Source organism: Castor canadensis, chromosome 8 (genome assembly GCF_047511655.1).
Source record: "Castor canadensis chromosome 8, mCasCan1.hap1v2, whole genome shotgun sequence".
NCBI lineage: Eukaryota > Metazoa > Chordata > Mammalia > Rodentia > Castoridae > Castor > Castor canadensis.
This window is the reverse complement of record NC_133393.1, coordinates 25,490,846-25,513,431: the sequence shown is the minus strand read 5'-3', so window position 1 is coordinate 25,513,431 and position 22,586 is coordinate 25,490,846. Positions and strand designations below refer to the sequence as shown.

General features: G+C 46.5%; 2 protein-coding genes across 2 annotated transcripts; one reads left to right on the top strand and one right to left on the bottom strand.

Annotated features, from left to right (window-relative positions):
- Positions 1 to 600: 600 nt before the first annotated feature.
- On the bottom strand, positions 601 to 11,089 carry Gnl1 (G protein nucleolar 1 (putative)). Its single transcript, XM_020185752.2, has 12 exons — positions 10,759 to 11,089; positions 10,179 to 10,344; positions 9,711 to 9,847; positions 9,406 to 9,557; positions 9,233 to 9,304; positions 7,148 to 7,355; positions 6,887 to 6,982; positions 6,302 to 6,496; positions 1,943 to 2,121; positions 1,705 to 1,867; positions 1,310 to 1,450; positions 601 to 949 (listed from the first exon to the last, which is right to left on the bottom strand). Exons 1-12 carry the CDS (start codon positions 10,829 to 10,831, stop codon positions 708 to 710), a joined length of 1,824 nt encoding a protein of 607 aa, XP_020041341.1. The 5' UTR covers positions 10,832 to 11,089; the 3' UTR covers positions 601 to 707.
- A 159-nt stretch (positions 11,090 to 11,248) lies between these two features.
- On the top strand, positions 11,249 to 19,193 carry Prr3 (proline rich 3). Its single transcript, XM_020185754.2, has 4 exons — positions 11,249 to 12,090; positions 12,765 to 12,827; positions 14,861 to 15,151; positions 15,647 to 19,193. Exons 1-4 carry the CDS (start codon positions 11,982 to 11,984, stop codon positions 15,751 to 15,753), a joined length of 570 nt encoding a protein of 189 aa, XP_020041343.1. The 5' UTR covers positions 11,249 to 11,981; the 3' UTR covers positions 15,754 to 19,193.
- Positions 19,194 to 22,586: the final 3,393 nt, after the last annotated feature.

Sequence of the window (22,586 nt, the reverse complement as noted above, 5' to 3'; positions counted from 1 at the left end):
ATTCTGCCTTAACTAAAAATTTATATCAACAGAAAATCCTAGAATTATGTTCTATAAGATCCCAGGATTTGGAGAACATTTTACATTCATCCTAATCCAAATCCTTGGGTACCCCATGGGGTCTTGACTGTGACCAGGCTACAAGTTTAGGTCAGGCCCTGCTTATGCATCTTTGTATGTTCAGTGCTTATCATAGGTCCAGGCGCATGACAAACTCAGTAAATATTGTTGAATTTGAAAAATTCCTATAAAAACCTCACTTGGACACATAATTTTGTAATACCTCTTCACAGGGCTCCTTCACCCAGAAGCTCCTGGTATAACCCAGGTCTGACAGCAGGGGGCGCAGAAGACTATTGCTCAACTCAGGGCAGTTGGCACAAACTCCGAAGGAGAGTTGGACTTAGACTTTTTCTCCCATTCAGAATGATGGATTCCTAAGGTGCAGAGTGGGAGAGTGGGCACAGGGCCTAAGAGCCCACTGAATTAATTGCTAAGAGAACACTCCTTCACAAAGAGAATGCACAAAACGAAGAGAAGCCTCCCACAGCTGCCAGCTCGAAACAGCTGCTCTCACCTCAGGTCACCTGGGGAAGGGGCTACAAAGCAGACAATCTTTATTCGCAATCAGAGTGGCAGAGGGGAGATGCCTCCAGATCAGTCCAAAAGCAAAGACATTGGGAGGGAAGGTGGCCCTGGGTGAGGACTCAGCACTCACCCTCGCCCAGCAGGGCGTAAGGGTTTCGGGCAGCCAGGCAGGACCCTGGAGCTGAGGTTGGGGTGTCCTCATCCCCTTCTCCCTCCTCATCCGCATCCCGGTCCTCCTCTCCCTCCTCCTCACAGGAGCTGCTCAGCTCTTCCTCTTCCTCCTCCTCCTCGTCACCTGCTGGTCCCACCCTGCCCTGCAAAACCACCAGCTCCGTGGTCTCTGGATGAGACTCCCAGGTGCCTGGGGAACCAAAAGAAGAGAAAGAATGAAGGAGAGTTTTGAGCAAAGGACTAAAGCTAGAGAAAGATGGGGAAGAGACAAAGACTAAAATAATGACTTTTTATAGTTGCTGGTCATTCATCCAACCTCACATGTGCAAAGTACCGAACAGAGGCTGTGCACATGGATTTCAACCTTCATAGCCACCTTACTAGGGACAATTGTTACTTGCATTTGCAGATCAAGAAAACATCTCAAAGATGTTAAGAAATACAGTTGGCCAACAGGTGCAGAACACAAGTTTGACCCTTATCTGACCACAATTCCCACACCCTTTTGCCATCCCATAGTAGGGGGTGAAGACAATGTCTGGGCTCTGACCTTTCTGTTCACTGTAGCCCGGAGGATGGAAACACAGGCTGAGGCGGCCATCCACTGCCAGTCGCAGGAGGCTGTTAGCTGCTCTATACACATCATTCCGAGCCGCCTTGGCTGTCTTGTAACCACGTTTCTCTGCCCAGGCTGGAGGGAGAAAAGAGTAACAGGAAGGGAAGCCTGTGAACCAGGTTCCAGTCACTCCAGTAACATACTCCTTCCAATCTTCCCCAAAACATTTCAGGCAAGAGATCTTGCTGGTCCTGCAGCAGAAATTTTAGGGTGAGTGAACAGCTGCTTCACCAAGAGTAGAATCTGAGGGAAAAGAGGGCGGGGCAAAGAGGAGGGGAAGAAAAGGCAGCAGAGAAGCGAGGGCCTTGCAGATAGACTATGGGACTCACCTTCACAGATATCCCAGGCACACCAGGGGTGTTCAGCAGAGGGATCCTCAGCCTCTGGGTGGCGCAGGTGGAGTAGGGCCTGCACAGGGATCCGAGAGGCCAGGAAACCCACTGCTGTGTAGGGCTCCTGAATCTGGGCAATGGGGTAGATTCCAGCCAGGACCTGTGGGGAAAGCACTCAGTACCTTCTCCAGCATTGCATCTTCTCTGCCTCTCCCACCCCTCCTCTGCCACATACCTGCAACTGCCTGGGCAGCAGGGAGGGGAAGATGAGGCCGGGGCAATCACAGAGTTTCACAGAGGGGGTGAGAAAGTAGGTCTGAAAGTATCGGGTGTGTCCCGGGGTTCTGGAGACACTCACAACCTTCCGTCCCACAAGCCCGTTGATTAACGAGGACTTCCCTACATTGGGGAAACCTGAGGAAGGCAAAGAAAGCAAATGGGACTTGGGCTGTGGGTGTAGATGAAAGAGGAACCAAGGCTCAGAAATTAAGGAAGCGGTATAACATTGCAAATTACAAATCAGGCTCTGGGCTGCTAGCAGTGAATCCTAGCCTTTCCACTTCAGCTCTGTAACCTCAGGCAATTTACTCAACTTTCTGAGCCTGTTTCTTCATTTTACAGACAGAATGGGCAGGATTAAATGAGATAACAGAACAACAGAGTGGGTGGGTGAGATCTGCATCTAGTAGTGACTATCTTGACCCTGTCCAAAGAGAAGCCTGGCAGTTCTGGGCACTCACTGCCCCTCTCTCCACGGCCATCACCACTTTCTTTCTGGCTGAGCCCAGGGCCTACACACATCTTCTGTCCAGCACGCTGGCCCTCAGTGCCTATATCTCACTCTCAAAGATAGCTCCCTTTCCTCTCAGCTACCTACTTCCATGGTCACACTCTGGTCCTGTAACTTCTCCCGTCTCAATTCTAAGCACCCCTTTGTGGTCTAACATTCCATCTTTTAGACTCACTTATTCTGGTTCCTCCATTACAATAACTCTTTGCCTCATACCATCATGATTACACAATGCAACACCAACTTGTGCCCCTCTACCCTCCTTACCCACCTCAGAGTTGTGATCCAGTTCTACAGACACTCCCAGCCATAGATCCTCTCTACATCTTACTCACCTGACAAAACCAAAACCATGAAAGTGCAACTCTCTGCCCATGCTGTACCTGAGAAAAGACGCACTGCCAGGCTGACTGTGCTCCTTCACTACACACTGAGGTACGAGTTATCTCCTTTCCAAAGGGGTGGAGAAGGAGGAACAATTGTAATTTGACAAGCCCACCAGCCTATTTCTCTATCTTCTTTACAGTAAAACTCCTTAAAGACTTGTCTATTTTTTTTATCACTTCTTCATGATCTTCTTTGTGACTATAAACTATAATATACACAGAAATGGACAGAACATGAGTGTGCAGCCTAAGAAATCCTACAGCATCCAGCCTTGAGCCCAGAGACACACTTCCTGAAAGGCCCCTTTTGCCCCTCTCCATCCTAACTCTGCATAACTCTTGCCTCACCCCACCACACATGGGGGCCTTATCTTGATTTTCAAGGGATACCACTCCTTATGCTTCTTGTTAGTTTATGACCTCATCATCCTTAACAATGCAGCTTAATTCTGCACCCTTTTTTTTGGTGGCACTGGAGTTCAAACTTGGGACCTCTCACTTGCTAGGCAGGTGCTCTACCACTTGAGCCACTCCAACAGCCATGTTTTGTGTGGGGATTTTCGAGATAGGTGGCACTGGTGCCTGGCTTAATTCTGCAGCCTCTAAACTGTACTCGAATAGAACTGTGCAGCACGGAGCTGCTATCTGGCCCCTTTCACACAACACTATGTGAGGTTCCCCATGTTGTTGTACAGTCTCCCAGGCTGTCCCAATCTGGCTTTCTCTCATCTACTCCCCTGAAACACTCACCTTCATATCACCACACCACTGACCGAGTCTCTGTTATCCTTACTCCATCTGTCAGCTGTGTCTGACACAACTAATCCTCTTTTCCTGTTCAAGCACTTTTTTCATTTCCCTTCCAGACACTTCGTTGGTTTTCATTTCTTGCTCCCCTTTGCCGGTTCCTCCTCCTTTGCCAAAACTGCCTCAGTCTTTAGCCTCCTCTTCTCCACCCATCTTCTCCCCTACATCTCGTCCAATCCTATGGCTTTAAATACCATTTAGACACGTCAGTGGCTCCCCAAATTTAAATTCCTCCCAAATTCAAAATTCTCTTTGCTTTTCTAAGCTCCAGATTCCTATACCCACAGAATACTCAACATCTCCACTCGGGATATTAAAAACAATCTCAAATTTAATTTCCCATTCCCCTCTGCTCCCCAGAACTCCAAATCCATTCCTTTCCCAGTATGCCCAGCTATTCAGGACAAAAGCCTGGAAGTCCTTCTTTGTTCCTTGCTTTCTCTTACATGCCAAAAGCAAGCCATCAGCAATCTCATTTTCCCCACTTTCAAAATATATCGTGTTTCTGAGCTGGTCTCACCACCTCCACTTCTACCACTCTACTCTGAGCACTTATTTCTCCCCTAGGCTGATGGGGAAGACTTTGGCTGCTTTCCCTGCTTCCTTTCTTGTTCATCTCCCACCATTCATTCTCAACTCAGTAAGAACAAGCTTCTAAAAAAGGAAATCCAGGGCTGGGTGCTTGGCTTAAGTGATAATGCACCTAGCAAGCATGAGGCCCAGAGTTCAAACCCCAGCACTGCCAAATAAACAAACAAACAAATTAATTAATAAAGGAAATCAGATACTGTCATTCCCTATTGAAAAACCCTCAATTGGCTTCTAATAAGACAGAATAAAGTCCAAAATGCCTATCATAGGAGCTGGGGGGCTCCCAAGACCCTTTCCCTACAGTTCCAAATGACTCACTTTATCTCCTCACCTAGGCCACTCTCCCCTTCCCAGTCACTATCTCCTTTCATAGATTTATTTACTTCCTTCATTGTCCCTAGATAATGATGACAAAAATCTATAATAGATTTTTTTTATTATAATAGATAATAGATGAAAAATCTATAAGCTCCATGAATGTAGAGACCTTTCTGCCATCATCAAAGCAGCATTTTCCATCCCTCGAATAGCACCTGGCACCTGGTAGGTGCTCAGTAAATATTTATTGAATGGATAAGTGAATAAGAGCCGAGGGACATCCAAACTTGGGGTTGCCCATGCCACACAAACCTCTACCACACACCCCAACAACAAATCAGCACAGAGGCCAGTAAGAGAGGCAGCAGAGGCCCATGGGAAGGTCAGAAATCAAGGGAGGGAAAGTCAGGTTGAAATGACTTTAAAGAGGAGCAGTTACTCAGCAGCCAGGCAGCTCTTTCACAAAACACAAGTGACAATGAAAGGTAAGTCAGGGTGCTTCCAAGGAGCCCAAGTATCTACACACCCCTAGATTTCTTCTGGGCTGGGTCTTTTTGGTTCCAGTAGCATCTCAGATATCATAGTTTTGCCAAGGTCTCTTCTCATCTCATACCCACAACGAAAAAGGGGACCTGCAACCTAATCACACATTCTTTTTCCCCCCACTGAAAGCTGAAACAAAGCCTTCAATCAAGGAGAGATACTCCCTGTCCACAGCTTAAGGGTTAAGACCCAGACGGAAGCTAACACTTGCTGTGCCCCAGCTATGACTTAATGATCCCTGCACAGGGGCTAATAACCTCAGCTGGGATGATAGTTATAAATCATTCAGAACAGGGGTTGGCTCATAGTAAGCACCATAAGCATCGTATAAATGCTAAGGTTTAACAACATTGTTCTTACTGTTATCACCATTTGCTAGGCATTTTTAGGCTCTCTCAACACTATGTCTTTCATTCCTTAAAATTATTCTTTGAACTGGGTATCAACATCCTCACTTTTAAAATCAAAGTAACCCTGGGCACTGGTGGCTCACATCTGTAATCCTAGCAGAGATCAGGAGGATTGTGGTTCCAAGCCAGCCTGGGCAAACAGTCCATAAGACCCTATCTCAAAAACACTCAACACAAAAAGGGACTGGCAGAGTGGCTCAAGAGGTAGAGCACCTGCCTAGCAAGCATAAGGCCCTGAGTTCAAGCCCTGCCAAAAAATAAATGAATAAAATAAAACAAAAGTAACTAGCAGGCACTGGTGATTCACACCTGTAATCCTGGCTACTCAGGAGGCAGAGATCAGGAAGATTGAGGTTTGAAGCCAGAAGAGGAGAAGATGGGGAATGAGACCCTATCTCAAATATACCCAACACAAAAAAGGGCTGGCAGAGTGGCTCAAATGGTAGAGCAAGTGCCTAGCAAGTGTGAGCTCCTGAGTTCAAAACTCTAGTTCCACCAAAAAAAAAAAAATCAAAGTAACTAAGATTAAGTAGTTACAGGACTTACTCAAGATCATACAGCTAAGAAGAGATGGAATTTAACTCCACTCCAGCAGATGGCCTCCTCTGCTTGCCCAGGACCATTGGCAGAGACCCACCTTCAGAGATTCTAGGGCCTAAGGAGGTCAGATGGATCTCCTTCCCTCCATTCTAAATACTAAACAGCAGTGCCTCCTGGAGACCATTATGTGCAAGTCACCATGTCCTTACCCACACAGCCGATGGTCACCACACCGTCCTTATAGCGCTCCCGGGTTGGGCCAGTGGGCTCCATTGCTGAGTCAGTCTGCTGCTCCACCAGAACTGCAGGCCCATCCTCCTCTTCCTCCTCCTCTCCGGAACCATTACCCCAGGTGGCCCCAGCCACATCCCGAGCAATCTTCTCCCGCCAGCTGCTCAAGTCCACTGCTCAGAGAAAGAGATGAAAGAGGTCCCCCAAGGGCCTCTGTATATGATGGCACAAACTATGCCATGCAGTTGATGTCACTGGCACCCTCTAGAGACATAAAGTGCCAGCCTGCCTAACTGCAGGCCAGAGAATTTTCCCAGCCTTCACTTGACCCCATTTCTCTGCCTGAATTTCTGAAAAGGACCAGGAAGACTGAAGACAGCAAGGCCACTGAGGCTCCTGCTTACCTCCTGCCTCTCTTATCCCACCAAATCAGTCTGCTCTTATTCTACCCCCATTACACACAACATAATAGAGGAGCCGACTTCCAAAGAGGTCAGCAAAATGACGCCAGGTCTCAGGTCTCCCTCATGGACTCCCCATGGCCCCCTTCAAGAGCAACGTACCTTTCCCCGCAGTGATGGCTTCACAGGCTCTCAGCAACTGCTCTGGTCCCAGGGCCCGAGTCCACCCTCTCCCCCGCCGCCGACTTTTCTTCAAAACTAAGATCAGAGAGTTCAGAAGCGTTAGCACACAGGCTTATGTACCCTAACTCTCCCACAACTCTTTAGGGCCAAGATTAGGTACCCCTGCCAATAAGCCTCTCTTCTTCCCTTTATCCCCTGCCACCCACCTCTCCCACGTTTGCCCAATCATTGCCCACTCACCGCTACTAGGCTCCTGTGAGGTGCGGGGGTCCCGAGGAAAAGAGGTAAAAAGGACAATGTGGAGCTGGGGATAGTGTTGGTGGAAATAATGCTTCCAGGCAACCACAAGAGCAGGAGGAGCCAAATCCACCTTGTTCAAGACCAACACCAAGGCCAATCCAAGTTCTCCAGTTACATACTCATAAAGTGCTGGTGGGAAATTCACAACCTAGGAAAGGGTTGGTAAGAGCATAGAATAAAGAGATATCAACCCACAGTGGTCTGCCTCCAGCTCCCCACTCACCAAGCACAGCTCAGAGATGAGGCTCTGGCAATAGCAGGTTCTGGGGTGAAAATAGTAAACCAGTCAAACTGAACAAGGAAGGCAAAGCAGGGGTTAGTAATACCTGTGCAAGTCTCAGAAGGCTTCCTGTAGGTCATGACTAGAGACAGAAATGAATGGAAAACAGGAGAAGGGAATAGAGATATCTAGCACACCTACATAAAGCCTGGGATCAGGAACAGGAATGGGGGTTGGGGTAGAATGTAATACCTGATTTTGTGTGCACATAACTGTATAAGTGTGTATACATGCAAGAAGCCTGCATGCAAGCAATTGCACACGTGTGCAAGTTTGTGTTAAGCATGTATGACTGTGAACGTAAGTATGTGTGAATGTGCCTGTGTGTACGGATGTACACATGCACGTGTGTATTTGTGACTATATATGTGGGTACATTTGTTAAGGACTCCCAATCTAAATGTCCCCACAGACCTCCCTTTCTCCACTGGAGGACAATGAAGTGGCAGAGTCAGGATTCACAGAGCAGTCCAACAGCACAGTCTATAGCTTTAACCACTACCCTACCATTCCAGGCAGGTTCTGTAGCAACTGATGTGGTCGTGCTAGAGAAACGAAATAAGGAAAAAGGGGCATCTTTGGGTTGGGCAGGAAGAAGCCTCCAGCTGCCTTCACTGAATTTTCTATTGATCTAGCTCTGGTAGGCTGGGAGACAAAACATGCAATTTTTCATCAAAGGAAGTGCAGAAAAGAGTCAGCTGGCAAGGGGAGAAGTGACAGGGTATGTCAACATATGAAAAGCTGAAGGTGTGGCTCACATGATTAAAGCACTTGCCTAGCAAGCACCCAAGGCCCCAAATTTAAACCCCAGTACTGCAAAATAAATAAATTAATAAATAAAACAGAAATTTGGACTGTGAGGGTAACAGCTCAGTGGCAAAGCACTTGCCTAGCATGTGGCAAAGTCGATCCCTAGCACCACTAAATAAATAAATAAATAAATAAATGGCAGGGCCATATGAGAAAGCCCATTAAAAAAGGATAGAGAACTGGGGATGTAGCTGGTGCATTGGTAGAGCATTTACTTGTCTTGCTTATGGCAAGGCCTTGGATTGAATCCCCAGCACCACAAACAAACAATAAAAGAAAAAAGGCTGGAGGCATGGCTCAAGTGGCAGAGTGCCTGCCTTGCAAGCAAGAAGCCCTGAATTCAAACTTCAATACTGCCCCCTACCAAAAACAGACAGAGAGAGAGAGAGAGAGAGAGATGAATAAAAAATTGAGTTCCTCGAGCTAGAGATGTACTTAGGTGGTAAAACACTTGCTTAGTAAGTGCAAGGTCCTGCATTCAATTTCTGGCATTATAAAAGGGAAGAAAAGAAAAGCAAAACTAAGTTCCTGTCTGCAGACATTAGCACAGGGTAGATGAGAAAGCTAGAAAGAAGAGGGGGCAGGACATGATAGTGCACGCCTATAATCCCAGCTATGTGAGAGGCAAAGATAGAAAGATCATGGTCTAAGGCCAGCAGATCCTATCTCAAAAAATCCAAGCCAGGTGTGATGGAGTATGCCAGTAATCCCAGTTATGAAGGAGATGAAGGTATGAGGATCTGGTTCCTAGGCCAGCCCCAGGCAAAAAAAAAAAAAAAAAAAAGCAAGACCCTATCTGAAAAATAACTAACGCAAAAATGGCTGAGGGTTATGTTAGAACACCAACCTAGCAAGCAAAAGGCCCTGAGCTCAAACCCCAGTACAAGAACCTTCCTTCCTCTCTGCCTTTGCCCACCCTCATCCCAAGTACTCACTGGATGTCGGATATCAGTGATGAGCAAGACAATGTCGGACATCTCTAATACACGCCACAGCTGCCTCCACGTCTGAAAAGACAGGATTGGTGGAAGAGAATCTAACCTGACCCCAGAGCAATTTGTCCCAGGATCATAATGCCCCCCAAGTCCTGTCCCCACTCCACTGTCACCTCCAGATTGTGCTCAAAGTAGCTGAGTTTCTCCGAAGTGTAAGACCCATGTATCTTCCCAAGATATTCCTGGAAGCTCCGTTCCTCCTGGCTCATTAGTTGTTCCTTAGACATCTCATAGCTCCAAGGAGGACGTCGAGGAAAGTCCAGGACTAGGAAATCAGGAAAAAAATCCAAGCAAGTATGAAGATTTAAGGATTCCAATGTAAACTCCAGACCCTGGAGAGGTCAGCTCTTACCTGTTCAAATCTCTTCCCAAAGTGGACCACTAAGGAGAAATACCCAGCTGTCTTGCTTTCACTCACCTGAGCCAGGCTGATAGACTTCCCGGATGTCCAACTCCAGCACTTCAGCACTGACCGGCTGTAGCACTTGCTCTCTAGCTGCTCTCTTTCTCCTCTCCACCTCTTCGCGACTGTCTCGTTCAAAATGCAGCCGGTATCTAAGGAAACAGGGACCACACATCCAGAGAAGTCCTGTGGCCACACACTCCCGTCTTCTCCCCTCTTGGGCAGATAACTTCATAAATCTTTCAAGTTGTTCAGGTCTCCTCTCTCACTTTGCTTTTCCCCAAGTATCTCTTTCACGAAAGATCGGGTCATCCCCCTTTAAAAGTCAGACTCTCTCCAGCCCCTCTGAAAGAATTGTGGCCCGCTCCGGAGAGAACCCTGTCATCCCAGCCCCACCTTCTCCACTTTCAAGCCTCCATCAGCAGCCACCAGCTTTCCCCCAACGCTCTGATAGCCAGGTCGGCGCTTCACTCCCTCCCTCACCGATTTGGGTCGTAGCCTCTCGGGCCCAGGCCCTGGGAAGGCTGCTGGTTGAGCCTACGGATGTGATGGGTCACAGATTCCCCGTCTGAGGTGTCGGTCTGCTCCTCCCGCCGCTCTCGGCTCCCGCTGCGGCTGTTGGAACTGGAGCGTAGCCCATCTTGAAGCCCTGCGGGGAGGGGCCCGTGACGCCAGTGCTGGTCGACTCTCAGGGGCCAAAAGACCCCCTATCCGCTAGGCCAGGTTTTCCTTCAGCCTACCCAACTTCTTTTGAGGCTCCATCTTCCGTCACCCTTCCCAGGACCCTCCCGGATGTACATGGAGAAGTAGTCACTCCTCCAGGGAGCTACGGGGATGGCGCCCCGTTGGAGCTGAAGGGATTCCCCTCCCCCAACGCCCCATCCCTCCCCACCCCTATTGGGGGGGGGGGCTGGAGTGGGGGAATCCCCTCCGCGGTCTCCCACACAGATCTGCGCGAGCCCACCACCCCCTCCCACGCCCCCCCAGAGGTGCAGCGGGCACACCCCTCCTTCCAGATGTGCGGGAGCCGAGCCCCGCCCCCTCCTCCTGCTCCCGCACTGACCTCGCTTCCGCTCCCGCTTGTCCTGCAACTGCTTCTTCTTCTGCTTCACGCTGAAGGGCTTCTTCCTCGGCATGGCCCGGACCAGTCACCTGGCCCGCCCTTCGCCGAGCTCCCGCCGCCTCAACTGACTCCCCCCGGACAGCCCCCGCCACAAGGGCCCAGGACCCTTGAGGAGGCGGGGCTAGCAGATGACGTCAGCGGGCGGGCCCGACAGACGCAGCGGCTGCCAGAATGGAAGGCGGACGGAGGAAACGGAGTCACTCCTCTCTAGGAACGAGGCGGGAGGGTGATGCGGGGTGGGCTACCGTCACATGAGAGCCAGTGGTACGGAGAAGCGCGGCGGCTGCGAGGAAGGAGGCGCGCGTGGGAGGATCGGGCTAACTCCGTCACGGGCGCTACCAACTTGCGCGCGGAGACGGGGGGATGCGTGTCATCACTACCTTGCGCTCCTGGAGAAGCTACCACTCACCTGGAGGGGGCGGCGGAGCGGTGGGCGGGCCCTACTACCCTGGGGGGAAAAGAGGGTGTGGACTCGCGGAAGCAATGCTACCAACTCCCAAGCTTGGCCTCAGTGGAAAGCTGAGAATGCGAGTCCAAGGAATGAAGCTAAGTTGCTGGGCTACACTCCGGCACGGTCAGAGGTCTTAACGGGCGGACGGCGGTCTGAAGAGTCCTGGGGGCCGACCTGCTGTGACCCAAATTCTTTGTAGGAACAATGATAAGGATTACAGCCGACCATAAGTGCAAGCGCGAGCAAGAACAGAAACCCAGGTGGGACAAGGACTTTTGGAGAGAGGTCAGAGGGCACAAAGTTGTGCCTCCAGCTGTTACCATAGTAACCAGGGACCGGATGTGGCGATCTTAGGATGCGACAGCCCTTCGGTCTGGGGCCTTCTGGCTCTTTGAAAGCCCGTCGACTCTATGGGCACACTGTAAGGGGCTGGTTGTGCTTTTCAGTGTGGGGGGAAGAGAAAAAAAATTAACCGCTTAAAGAAGCGCGGCAGAGAGAAGGCTTAAGGTTGCCGCCATGCCTTGCACAGACCGAGGGAGGCAGTTTACATGAGAATGCGGCCGCAGTAACGATTCCCCCGCAGCCTTCCGGAAGCGGAACGGCGGGAGCATCAGTCTCACGACCCACAGACCCCCGGAAGCGGAAACAGAGTCCCAGCGTGCCCCTTCCCCACTGCCCTCCAAATCCCACTGCAGCCATTGCCGCAGCCACGATGCCGAAACGAAAGAAGCAGAATCAGCAACAGCAGCCACCACTACAAGAGCCCCCGCTCTTGCCTGAGCGGGAAGAGACTGGAGATGAGGAAGATGAGAGTCCCATCGGTGAGGCGCCGGGAAGGGTGTGCACATGCTTGTCAGCCAGTTGAGGCGAGCATCTAGACTGATGAAGTGCGGGGGAAAAGGCGCTAACGGAAAAGGAGGAAGGGCGCACGCGCTGGGGTGGCGGTGGGGGAGGTCTGTTCGGGGATGGAGCCTTGAGTGAGGAGTTGTCCTACTTGAACGCTAAACCTCAGTCTGGCCCCCAAACCTTTCTAAAGAAGCGGAGGAAGGTGAGGCTAAAGAGCTCATGTGCGCAGCCGCAGAATGGCATGGGAGAGGGACAGTAGAGATATTACAGATTGTGATGCCTGGAATGACAGTTGGTGACCACACTTCCACTGGAAGTAAGGAAAGGAGAAAGAACTGATTGGCCAGCAGTTAAGGTGAGGGATTGGGTTATCTCTGGAAACAGCTGGGTGCTATGGATAGCAACACCTTATAGAAAAGAGAAAGTTGTCAGTATCCTCCATTACCCGCTTTGAGGGAGTCCCAACTTATTGCCAAGCCTGAAATAGCTTTGCAGAGTAAAGGGCAGATAGTGTGTTGAGAACTTGTATCACTGCTGAGAATATACCTGACTTTACTGGTTGAATTAAAAAATGAGTAATAGAACAAAATAACAAGAATGTCAGTCCTTTAGTCCATTCTGATGACCATATTTTCATGTCTGCTGTTAGGACCACCCAGCCTTCTGGGCCCTCCCCCCATGGCCAATGGAAAGCCTGGCGACTCCAAGTCAGGTGAGGAGAAAGGGGTCTGAATTCTTGTTTTAGTTCCTGGAGGAGGGAGTAAAACCTATCAAAGACTTAAAAGACTGGGAATTCTGAACCTTAAGGAATGGAGAGAAGTCGTGAAAATCCAAAGTTGTAAAAATGTCACTTCTTCCCAAGTTGATGTGTAGATTTAGTGCATTCCCAATCAATCCCTATAATGTTTATGTGAAAATAAACATTCTACATCATTATATGGAAATGAAGAGAATGTGGGTGAGAGACTGCCAAGACAATCTTAAAGTGGGAGGATTTATTTTGAACTTCAAGACTTAGTGTAAAGCTACAGTTGCTATGAAAGTGTGGTTTTGATACAGTAATAGACATATAAGTCACTAAAACAGCTTAAACAGCCCAGTGAGAGTCCTGTAGTTGTATAGACATTTCTGTATATAGAAAACTGGAGACGTGGTCCTTTCAGTAAATGATGCTGGATTAATTGGACATTCATGTGAAAAAAATAAAATTTGACCTCTGACTCATACCAGATACAAACATCAATTCCAAGTACACTGTAGACCTAAGTGTAAAAGGTAAGAGTCATTCTTGTAGAAGCAAACATATTTTCATGGTCACACACATGCACGCATACACACACACACACACACACACACACACACACACACTAGCCATAAAGGAAAGAGTGATAAATTGAACTGCATCAGATTAAGATTAACCATTAAGAGATTAACAGGAAACCACACAGTAGACAATATTTGCAACAAATATAACCCAATAAAGATAATACCTAAACTAAAGAATTTTCCCAGATAATACATTAGAAAAATTGGCAAAAGATGATATAACCACTATGTTAAATAGTATTGAGGTTCCTCAAAAAACTAAAACTAGAACTACCATATGATTCAGCAGTCCCATTTTTGGGTATATATTCAAAAGAAAACAGTCTTAAAAGAGACATTTGTACGCTTATTTTCATTGCAGCACCATTCACAATATACAGGAGGTAGAAGGAATCCAAATGTCCATTGACAGAAGAATGGATTAAACAAAATGTATATACATTCAGTGGAATATTTCTTTGCCTTGGAAGAAAATGAATCATGTACTACACAACATGGATGAACCTTGAGGACATTATACCAAGTGAAATAAAGTCACAAAAAGATAATTGCTGTATGATTCCACCTACAGGAAGTGTATAAAATTCATAGAAACAACAGAATGATGGCTACTAGGGGCTAAGGAGGAGGTATGGAGGAAAGGGAGTTCAATGGGTACATTGTTTCAGTTTTGCAAGATAGTTTTGGGGATCTGTTTCACAACGTACAAGTATATTTAACACTTCTGAGCTGTAAGCTTGAAGCTAGTTAAGACAGTAAAATTTTTAAGTTGTGTTAAAAAAAAAAACCTACCACTTTCAACAGGTTGTCAAAATGAAAAAGGCTGATAATATCAACCTTGAATATACCTACACTCTTTAACCCAGCAGTTTCTCCACTACATGTGTACTCAACAGAAGTGCGTAACAGGTATAACAAAGACATGTATAAAAATGTTCATAGCAGCATTTTTCGTTATAGCCCCAAACTGGAAACCACCCACATGTCCATCATCAGTAGAATGGATAAATCAGTTGTTGCATATTCGTGCAATGGGATACTACGCTGCAATGAAAATGAACGAGCACTGCTACAGGGAACCCGAATGAATCTTGGCAAACACCATGTTGAGCTGAAAGGAGACAAAGTTCAAAAACAGGCAAAGATTAACGACCTATGGTGTTAGAAGACAAGATAGTGGTTACCTCTGGGGAGGAAGGAGGGGCACAGGGAAGGGTCTTTCGAAGTACTGATAAGTATCTTTTCACATGGGTGGTGGAAACACAGGTGTGTTTTATTTTGTGATAATTAAGCAATGCACTTAAAGTTCATGTGTCGTGTGCTGCACTTCAGTACAAAGTAGAAAGGGGGGAAATCAGGGCTTCTGTGTCAAGATTAAACTGCCATTGGTCACTGTTTCGTGTCTGTTTCTCTCTCCAGCTCTACACAGAGGTCCTCCAGGATCAAGGGGACCAATGATTCCTCCACTGCTGAGTCTCCCACCTCTTCCTCGGGGTAGAGGCCCACTACGGGGAGGCCTTGGCCCTAGGTCTAGCCCATATGGTCGTGGATGGTGGGGGGTCAATGCTGAACCTCCTTTTCCGGGGCCAGGACATGGGGGTCCCTCCAGGGAAGGCTTGCACAAAGAGCAGAGAAACCCTCGAAGGCTCAAAAGTTGGTCTCTTATCAAGAATACCTGCCCACCTAAGGATGGCCCCCAGGTTATGGAAGGTGAGGTCCACTTTGTTACACCTGTACAAATTTCATACCCGTCAGTCCCATAGTGGCCTAATTCCTATGATGCCCATACCCAAGCCTTTTTTTCAGACTTTTTGTTTTTGGGGGGGGGGCAGGGGAGGGAACGACAGTGCTAGGAGTTGAACCAGGGGTTCACATATGCCAGGCAAGCCTCTACCAGTGTGCTAAACTCCCAACCTCTGAACTGTTTTGTAAAGCAGGAGTGACCCTGAATGTCCTGCCCCGCCCCTTCCCTCCCCCCCAGGAAAAATGCTACCATTCCAAAATACCTGGAGGTCTAGGAGTGAAGCTTAGTGACAGAGCACTCTTTTTACTATGCCCAGGGCCTGGGCTCTGTTCTGTACTTGGCCCCAAAGGAAAAAAATCCAAGGAGGTAGGAGGTGGGAAATCTGACTTTATCTCTGCTTTCCATTACTTTTTTTTTTTCTTACTCAGATTTTAAACCATCCGATTTTTACTTGTTCACAGACAAATCCAGCCGCCCTGTTTGCCGACACTTTTCCAAAAAGGGTCACTGTCGATATGAAGACCTCTGTGCCTTCTACCACCCAGGCGTCAATGGACCTCCTCTGTGAGACTGTGCCTTCCCTTCCAGGCTGGAAGGAGCCCTCTGTGACCTAGTGGCCATGTATTTCCCTTTGGCCCTGTGACGGCTACTGTGAGGCTCTTCCACCTATCACCCTCAGTCAGTGACATATCCGTCCCCATCTACCACCTCCACCATTTGGGGTCCAGAGTTGTGTTTCATCACTGGTGCACAGTGCGTACTATCTTCTGATCCAGGTTCCAGAGACTCACCTTCGGGATCCCATCTTAATCCCTTCAGCTGCCTCCTGGATCTTCTTCCCCTTCACAAATGACTGCTAAACAGGAAACCTTTGGTGCTGTTTCTTGTGCATCTGTCCACTTGTCACCCAGTATTGCCCTCGATTCCCGAGAGCCCTGGAGTGGTTTCCTACCCTCTAGCTGCTTGTTTTAAGTCCTTTTTTAATGTGGCACCCTAGTGTTTTCAGCTGCTCGGGAAACTCACCAGGTTATCTGGCCTGGGGTTGAGTTTGGGTATCTGATACAGTTACTCCCTGACAGCTACTTCCCTGCTTTTGGATTTCGTAGTTTCTCTGTCAGCATGATCCCCACCACTATGGTCTGTGATCACTGTGCGTTGTGAAACTGTGCATCTCCTTGTATACTTTCTTAGTGTCCGTGGCATTTTTGTGACTTCCCAACACTAGAGTAAGTTTTCCTGCCAAAATGAATGAGGCTCTTGGTGCCCTATAGACTTTCCATACCTTCCAACATGGGAGAATTGTGAAACTTCCCATAGACTCCCTCCCTGGTCCTCCCCATTCTCCCACTGTTGGTTATTCTGGGTCTGACATAGGCCAGTGATATCTTGTAAAGCCTCAGACGATGATCCTCCCTACCCAGCTCTTCCCTGGCCTATTTTAGGTAGGCTTTGTCATTGTGAGGCCACCAGCCCTTTCATTTGAATTCTGTGAATCTCCACCTGGCCTGACTTTGGGTGGAACCTGGACAGTACTGTCGCCCTCTTCCAACCCTCTTCCCTCACATCTCCTGGCACTGGTTGTTTTCTGTGAAAACGGCAGTGAACAGCTTCTGTTCTGAGCTAGCCCTGAGGAAATGGATCAGGAGGTGTGTAGGCAAGAGGGAGGAATTGAAAGCTGTCGGAGAACTGAGAATGATTTTTTTTTTCTTTTTAACTTTTTTTATATTAGTAATAAATGCAGTGGAAACCAGCATTTTCTTCAATCCCTGTGTCCCAATCATCTCTGAAGTCGCAGATGAGGCTATTCTTGGTGGAGTCAGCTCATTCTTCATTTATTCATACACAGTGGTGAGAATGGGTCCATTAGCCAATCAGTATCAATCAAACCAAGCAATGTGATCAAGTGCAAACTTGTACAGAAAAAAGGAAAGAAAGCCCAAGTGCCTGTGGACTCATTTTCAAACATTTTACCTGTGTCAGTTTGGTATTTATGGAGTAGTAATGATGAAGCAGTCTTTCAACAGAAATTTGTAAAGAGTTCCTGTGACCAGACAGTATACAAGACACTAAAATAACTGACCTAAAACTAGTGTATTCTAAATCTACAGGGGAAGACACATCAAGTAATCACAAATACCTGTAAAGTTAACACTTGGCATGGTTACTGCCTAGCAAGCATGTAAACCCTGAGCTCAAACCCCAGTGCTGCCAAAAAAAAAGTTACACTTGTCAAAATGCTATGAAAAAGAGACAACAGAATTAGAGTTGGAGAAAATGGACATTTAGAAATGACAGGTCAAAATGAAAGTATTTTAGTCTTCTCCAGGTAGTTCTGCCTTACATTTCTATGTACAGTACTGGGGTTTGAACTCCAGGCCTCGCACTTGCTAGGCGGGTGCTCTACCACTTGAGCCACTCTGCCAGCCCACTATGTGTATTTATAAACCAAATTAGTGCTTTGGGGAAGATTGAATCTGAGCTACCTTTATTTTTTTTCTTTTTTTGGTAGGTAAAGGTAAAGAATACACTTTTAATAGACTGGAAGCATGTTATCTCAGAAAGGGAGATTGAAAATAAGGACTCCTGAGCTGCCTTTTTGAGGCATGTGACCAGAGCAATAAGTAGTTAGTTGAATATGTAAATTTGGGCATTCAAATTAAAATTAGGGACTTAAATCAGTTACCTGTATGTAGGTGGTAGTTGAAACCATGAACGTGGACACAGTCCTTCATAAGTATTAAGCACCCAGCCTGTCCTAGTTTATCAAGTTTAAGTACAATCAGAACAAACCTAAAGTTAGTCTTAAATAGAAGTTTTAGTTCTCTCACAAGACCAAGCCGTGTATGCCAATGCTGCTACAAGGTCCTGTTATTCTGAACCCCAATCTTAGCTTTTAGCTCTTCAAGACTACAAACACAAACTCCTATTCATAGTCCAAAGTCACTCTAACTTCATCCATGTTCAAAGACTCAGGACAAAGGACAGAAGACTAGTTGTCTTCAAGAAAATTTCTTCCCAGTTAGCATTTTCTCATTCTTGTGGCCAATACCTAGTTCTTTGGGGATGTATTTCTTGTCCATGTGCTAAGCAAAATATCAGGGTCTTTGAGCTCATAAAAATGTTAGGACACCATGAACAGCCTCTACCTGCCACTCACTCGGTGCTAAAATTTGAGGATGTAATAATATGATAAAAGCATCAATGCCTTCCAGCCAGACCACCAGGCATATACCTACAGTCAAGGTTGGGTTTATTAACTCCACAGGGATGTCTCATTGCAGAGTTAGGAATTATAAGAGTAGGGTTTATGTAAAGTGATTTCAAAGAGTAGGAAATTATTCTGTCTTAGATGCCCTTAAGCAGGAGCAACCAACCATGGATGGTGGTGCACACCTGTAATCCCAGTATTCAGGAGACTAAGAAGGATTGCAAGTTTGAGGCCAGCACAGGCTACATAGCAAGACCCTGTCTCAAAAGTAAAAAGTTTTGAAAGTAATTCTATAATTGCATATCTTAACAAATCTTATAGGAGGGAAGAATGAAAGAAGGCAAAAGCTGTCACATGAAAAAGGAGCCATCTTTCATTCTTGCCAAGAGAACTCATTTGGTATTTTTTGTGGATTGCACAATGACCCTATTTTTGTGTGTGTGTAGATAAGATTATGAAATTTGTCTAACTTCACCGTCACGAAATTACCTAATCTGATACTTTTAGTGTTCTATGAGAGTGTTTATGCTCAACAAGAGAGTACCATGGTCTAGCTGTGTCAGACCAGCTCCTAGCAACATCAAGGCCTAGCTAGCTATTAGTGTAGTTCCCAATTGTCAGGAGCTGTTTTCCTCAAAAGTAAGTAAATGGACAATTCCAGGTTGTGATGATTGATATGAAGGAAATAAATGGGGGTACTGAATAGAGAACAGTGACTGAAGGACTACTCAAAACATGCTGATTGGAATAGACCTCTCTGAAGAATCTAGCCAAAAACACCTAGGAGAGGGGAGGGGGTATAAAAGAGAATGGTGGAGGGGGTGAATTTAAATAGAAGATTTTTGATACATTGTAAGAAACTTTGTAAATGCCACAAGGTACATTTACAACCTAGCTCAACAATAACACAAAACAAAACAATTCCTAGAAGGAAGATTGAAAGATTCAAGTGGGAGAAAGAGGCCAGGAATTAACCTTGAGGAACTCTGACATTTAATGGCTGAGTGAAGGACACAGGGAACTGGGGCATAGCTCAAGTGGTAGAGTACTTGCCTAGCAAGCACAGGGTTTGTGAGTTAAAACCCCAGTGCCACTAAAACCAAGAAGGATAAGGCTGAGTTGACAAGGACACTTAGGAGGGTTACCAGAGTCAGGGAGAGATCTCAGAATGTGGCTGGCTGCTGCTGTGTCTGGTTCCCTGCCAACTCTTTATGTACATTGTTTTTATTTAAGCACCACATTCATTCACTGCATGGTTTAGTTTCTGCTCAAGGACAGGCACTGTTTTAGGGACTGGAGATCTATCAATGAAAAGAACAAAACCCTTGCCCCTAGGGAGCTTGCATTGCCTTTGGGATGACATAATAAAAGCATGTCATAACATTTTAAATAATAAGTACTTGGAGGCAACGTTGATTGAAGAGGCTAGAGAGTGACAGGTGGAAGACAACAGGTTGATACTAAGGGCTACTTTGAAGAGGTAACATAGGCACATAAATTAAATGAGGGAAGTGCATGTGAGGCAGAGGGAACAGCAAGTGCAGGAATGAAGGGTATTTGAAGTGAAAATAGAGGTCAGTCTGGGTGCTGGTGGCTCAGGTCTGTAATCCTAAACTACTTTGGAGGCTGAGATTAGAAGGATCATGGTTTGGAGGCCAGGCCAGGCAAATAGTTCATGAGACCCCATCTCCAAAATAACCAGAGCAAAGTGGACTGGCTCAAACTGTACAGCACCTACTTTGTAAGTGCCTACTTTGCAAGCATGAAGCCCTGAGTTCAAACCCAGTCCTACCAAAAGTTAATTGATAATTAAAATAAAATATAGTCTGGGGGTTGGGAACATGGCTCAAGTGGAAGAATAACTGCCTAGCAAGTACGAGGGTCTAAGATCAAACTGCAGTTATCATAAAAATAAAATAAAATAATGACATAGGTTGGGTCATGTCACTGCTCAGAAACTCTGTAAAGATTTGCATTTTAATTGAGAAGCCAAGATACTTTATATGACTTAAAAGACCCTCAGTACAGGTCCTGCTCTACTTCTCTGTTAACTTTTTCAACAATTTGCTTACTCTTGCCACCTGAGCACACTGGTCTCCTGGCTGTTTGTTCCTCACAATATGCCAAGTACACCCTGCTTTCTCCTAGAAAGGCTGTTCTCTCAGAAATTCATTTGGCAAAAATGCTCCACATCTTCAAGGGTTTACTTGGATTTCACCTCACTAAGGCCTCATGAGTAGTCTAATTTAGTACTACAACATATCTTCCTGATACTTTTTACCTTGGTCTGTATTTCCTTTGTTTTTTAGACAAGGTCCACTATGTAGCACAGGCTGGTCTTGAACTCAGGATCCTCCTGCCTCTGCCTCCAGGTCCCACCACAACCAGCTCAATCTATATTCTCTTTTACCCATAGCATTAAGCAGAAATGTTAGCAGAGGCCCGGTGCTGGTGGCTCACACTTGTAATCCTAGCTACTCAGAAGGTAGAGATCAGGAGGATTGCAGTTCAAAGCCAGTCCGGGCAAGTATATGAACCCCTATCCTGAAAAAACCCTTCACAAAAAAGGGCTGGTAGAGTGGCTCAAGGTGTAGGCCCTGAGTTCAAGCCCCAGAATTGCCCCCCCAAAAAAAGAAATATAAATAGAGATCTTTATTTTATTCAGTGGTATCTCAGGAACCTAGAACAGTGCCCAACACACACCATACACAGTATATTTGTGTTTTTTTAGTTTGTAATTAATTCTTTTTTGCAGTCTTGGGGCTTGAACTCAGGGCCTTCACCTTGAGCCCACACCACCAGCCCTATTTTTGTGAAGGTTTTTTTCAAGATAGGATCTCACAAACTATTTGCCTAGGCTGACTTCGAACCATGATCCTCCTGATCTCTGCCTTCTAGCTAGGATTACAGACAGGCATGAACCACTGGCACATGGCTCCTACACAATGTATGGCACATGGCTCCTACACAATGTATTTGTTGAATGGATGAATGAATGAATGAAGCAGATACATTTGCTGATGGATTGGTTAGTGGAGGGGGAATGGAGGAAAAGGATGACCTTGCAATTTTGGCCCAAGGAGCTGATGGTGCATTTTCCTGATGTGTGTGTGGGGGGAAGTCTGGCAGCTCCATTTTGTTTGTAATAATTAAGGATCTCAGAGAGGCTGTCCAGAAAACAGATTCATGAGCCTGGAGGACAGGGCAGAAGTTGGAGTCCATGAGACATTTAGGAATCTATCAGTTATAAATGATATTTAAAGTCATGGAATATAAGTGTTAAGTCTAGATAAGAACATCAAAGGGTTGGAGGCATGGCTGGAGTGGTAGAGCACGTCTCTAGGAAGCATGAGGCCCTGAGTTCAAACCCCAGTACTGCCCGCCACCCAAAAAAAAAAAGAAGCATAAAAGGAGGGAAAGGGAGTCAGCCCAAGAGATAGATAGCTGTGTTCCTGAAGAAGACAAAAGGAGGAGGGAATGACCAATTGTATCAAATGTTGCTGGGAGGGTAGGATGAAATCAGAGAACTGGTCCTTAATTGGTTGATCTTAGAGTAAATTGAGACAATGGTGGGGATAGAAGCATCCTGGCTTAAGGAGAGAATGGGAGCTGACAGGATTATGGGAGCACTTTGCTCAAGTTCCCACACACCTATTATTAAGTGGTAGAGTCAGAAGTGAACCCACATCTCAATTGTGGTTTGAAGGGCATATACAGGATGGAGATGTGGCTTAAATGGTAAAACAGAGCACCTGCCTAGCAAGCAGAAGGCCCTGAGTTCAAAATGCCAGTACTACCAAAGAAAAAGTAAATAAATAAGGGGTGTATGTATGTCAAAACTTATCAAAGTGTACACTTTGCAGTTCATTGTAACTCAATTATACCACAGCAAAACTATCACCAAAAGAAAAAAACAAGAAGAAGAAGAAGAAGAATGGGAGGTGTGGCTCAAGCAGTAGAGTACCTGGCTGAGTTAATAGTACCATAAAAAAAAAAAGTCCAAGCGTGGGTGGCTCACGTCCGTAATCCTAGCTACTCAGGAGGCAGAGATCAGGAGGACCGCTGTTCAAAGCCAACTGGGACAAATACTTGGAGACACCCTGTCTCGAAAACACCCATCACAAACAAGGGCCAGAGGAGTGACTCAAAGTGTAGGCCCTGAGTTCAAACTCCCAGTACTGCAAAAAAAAAAA

Bases quoted from the DNA above. Each gene is read 5' to 3' on its own strand.
- Gnl1 (XM_020185752.2), bottom strand. From the start codon at position 10,831: ATGCCGAGGAAGAAGCCCTTCAGCGTGAAGCAGAAGAAGAAGCAGTTG. The intron at 7,356-9,232 runs GTGAGTACTTGG...ACCCTTTCCTAG, and splicing joins TCACTGATATCCGACATCCA to GTTGTGAATTTCCCACCAGC. The intron at 2,122-6,301 runs GTAAGGACATGG...TGCCTTCCTCAG, and splicing joins GGTGACCATCGGCTGTGTGG to GTTTCCCCAATGTAGGGAAG.
- Prr3 (XM_020185754.2), top strand. From the start codon at position 11,982: ATGCCGAAACGAAAGAAGCAGAATCAGCAACAGCAGCCACCACTACAA. The intron at 12,091-12,764 runs GTGAGGCGCCGG...GTCTGCTGTTAG, and splicing joins GGAAGATGAGAGTCCCATCG to GACCACCCAGCCTTCTGGGC. The intron at 15,152-15,646 runs GTGAGGTCCACT...ACTTGTTCACAG, and splicing joins TGGCCCCCAGGTTATGGAAG to ACAAATCCAGCCGCCCTGTT.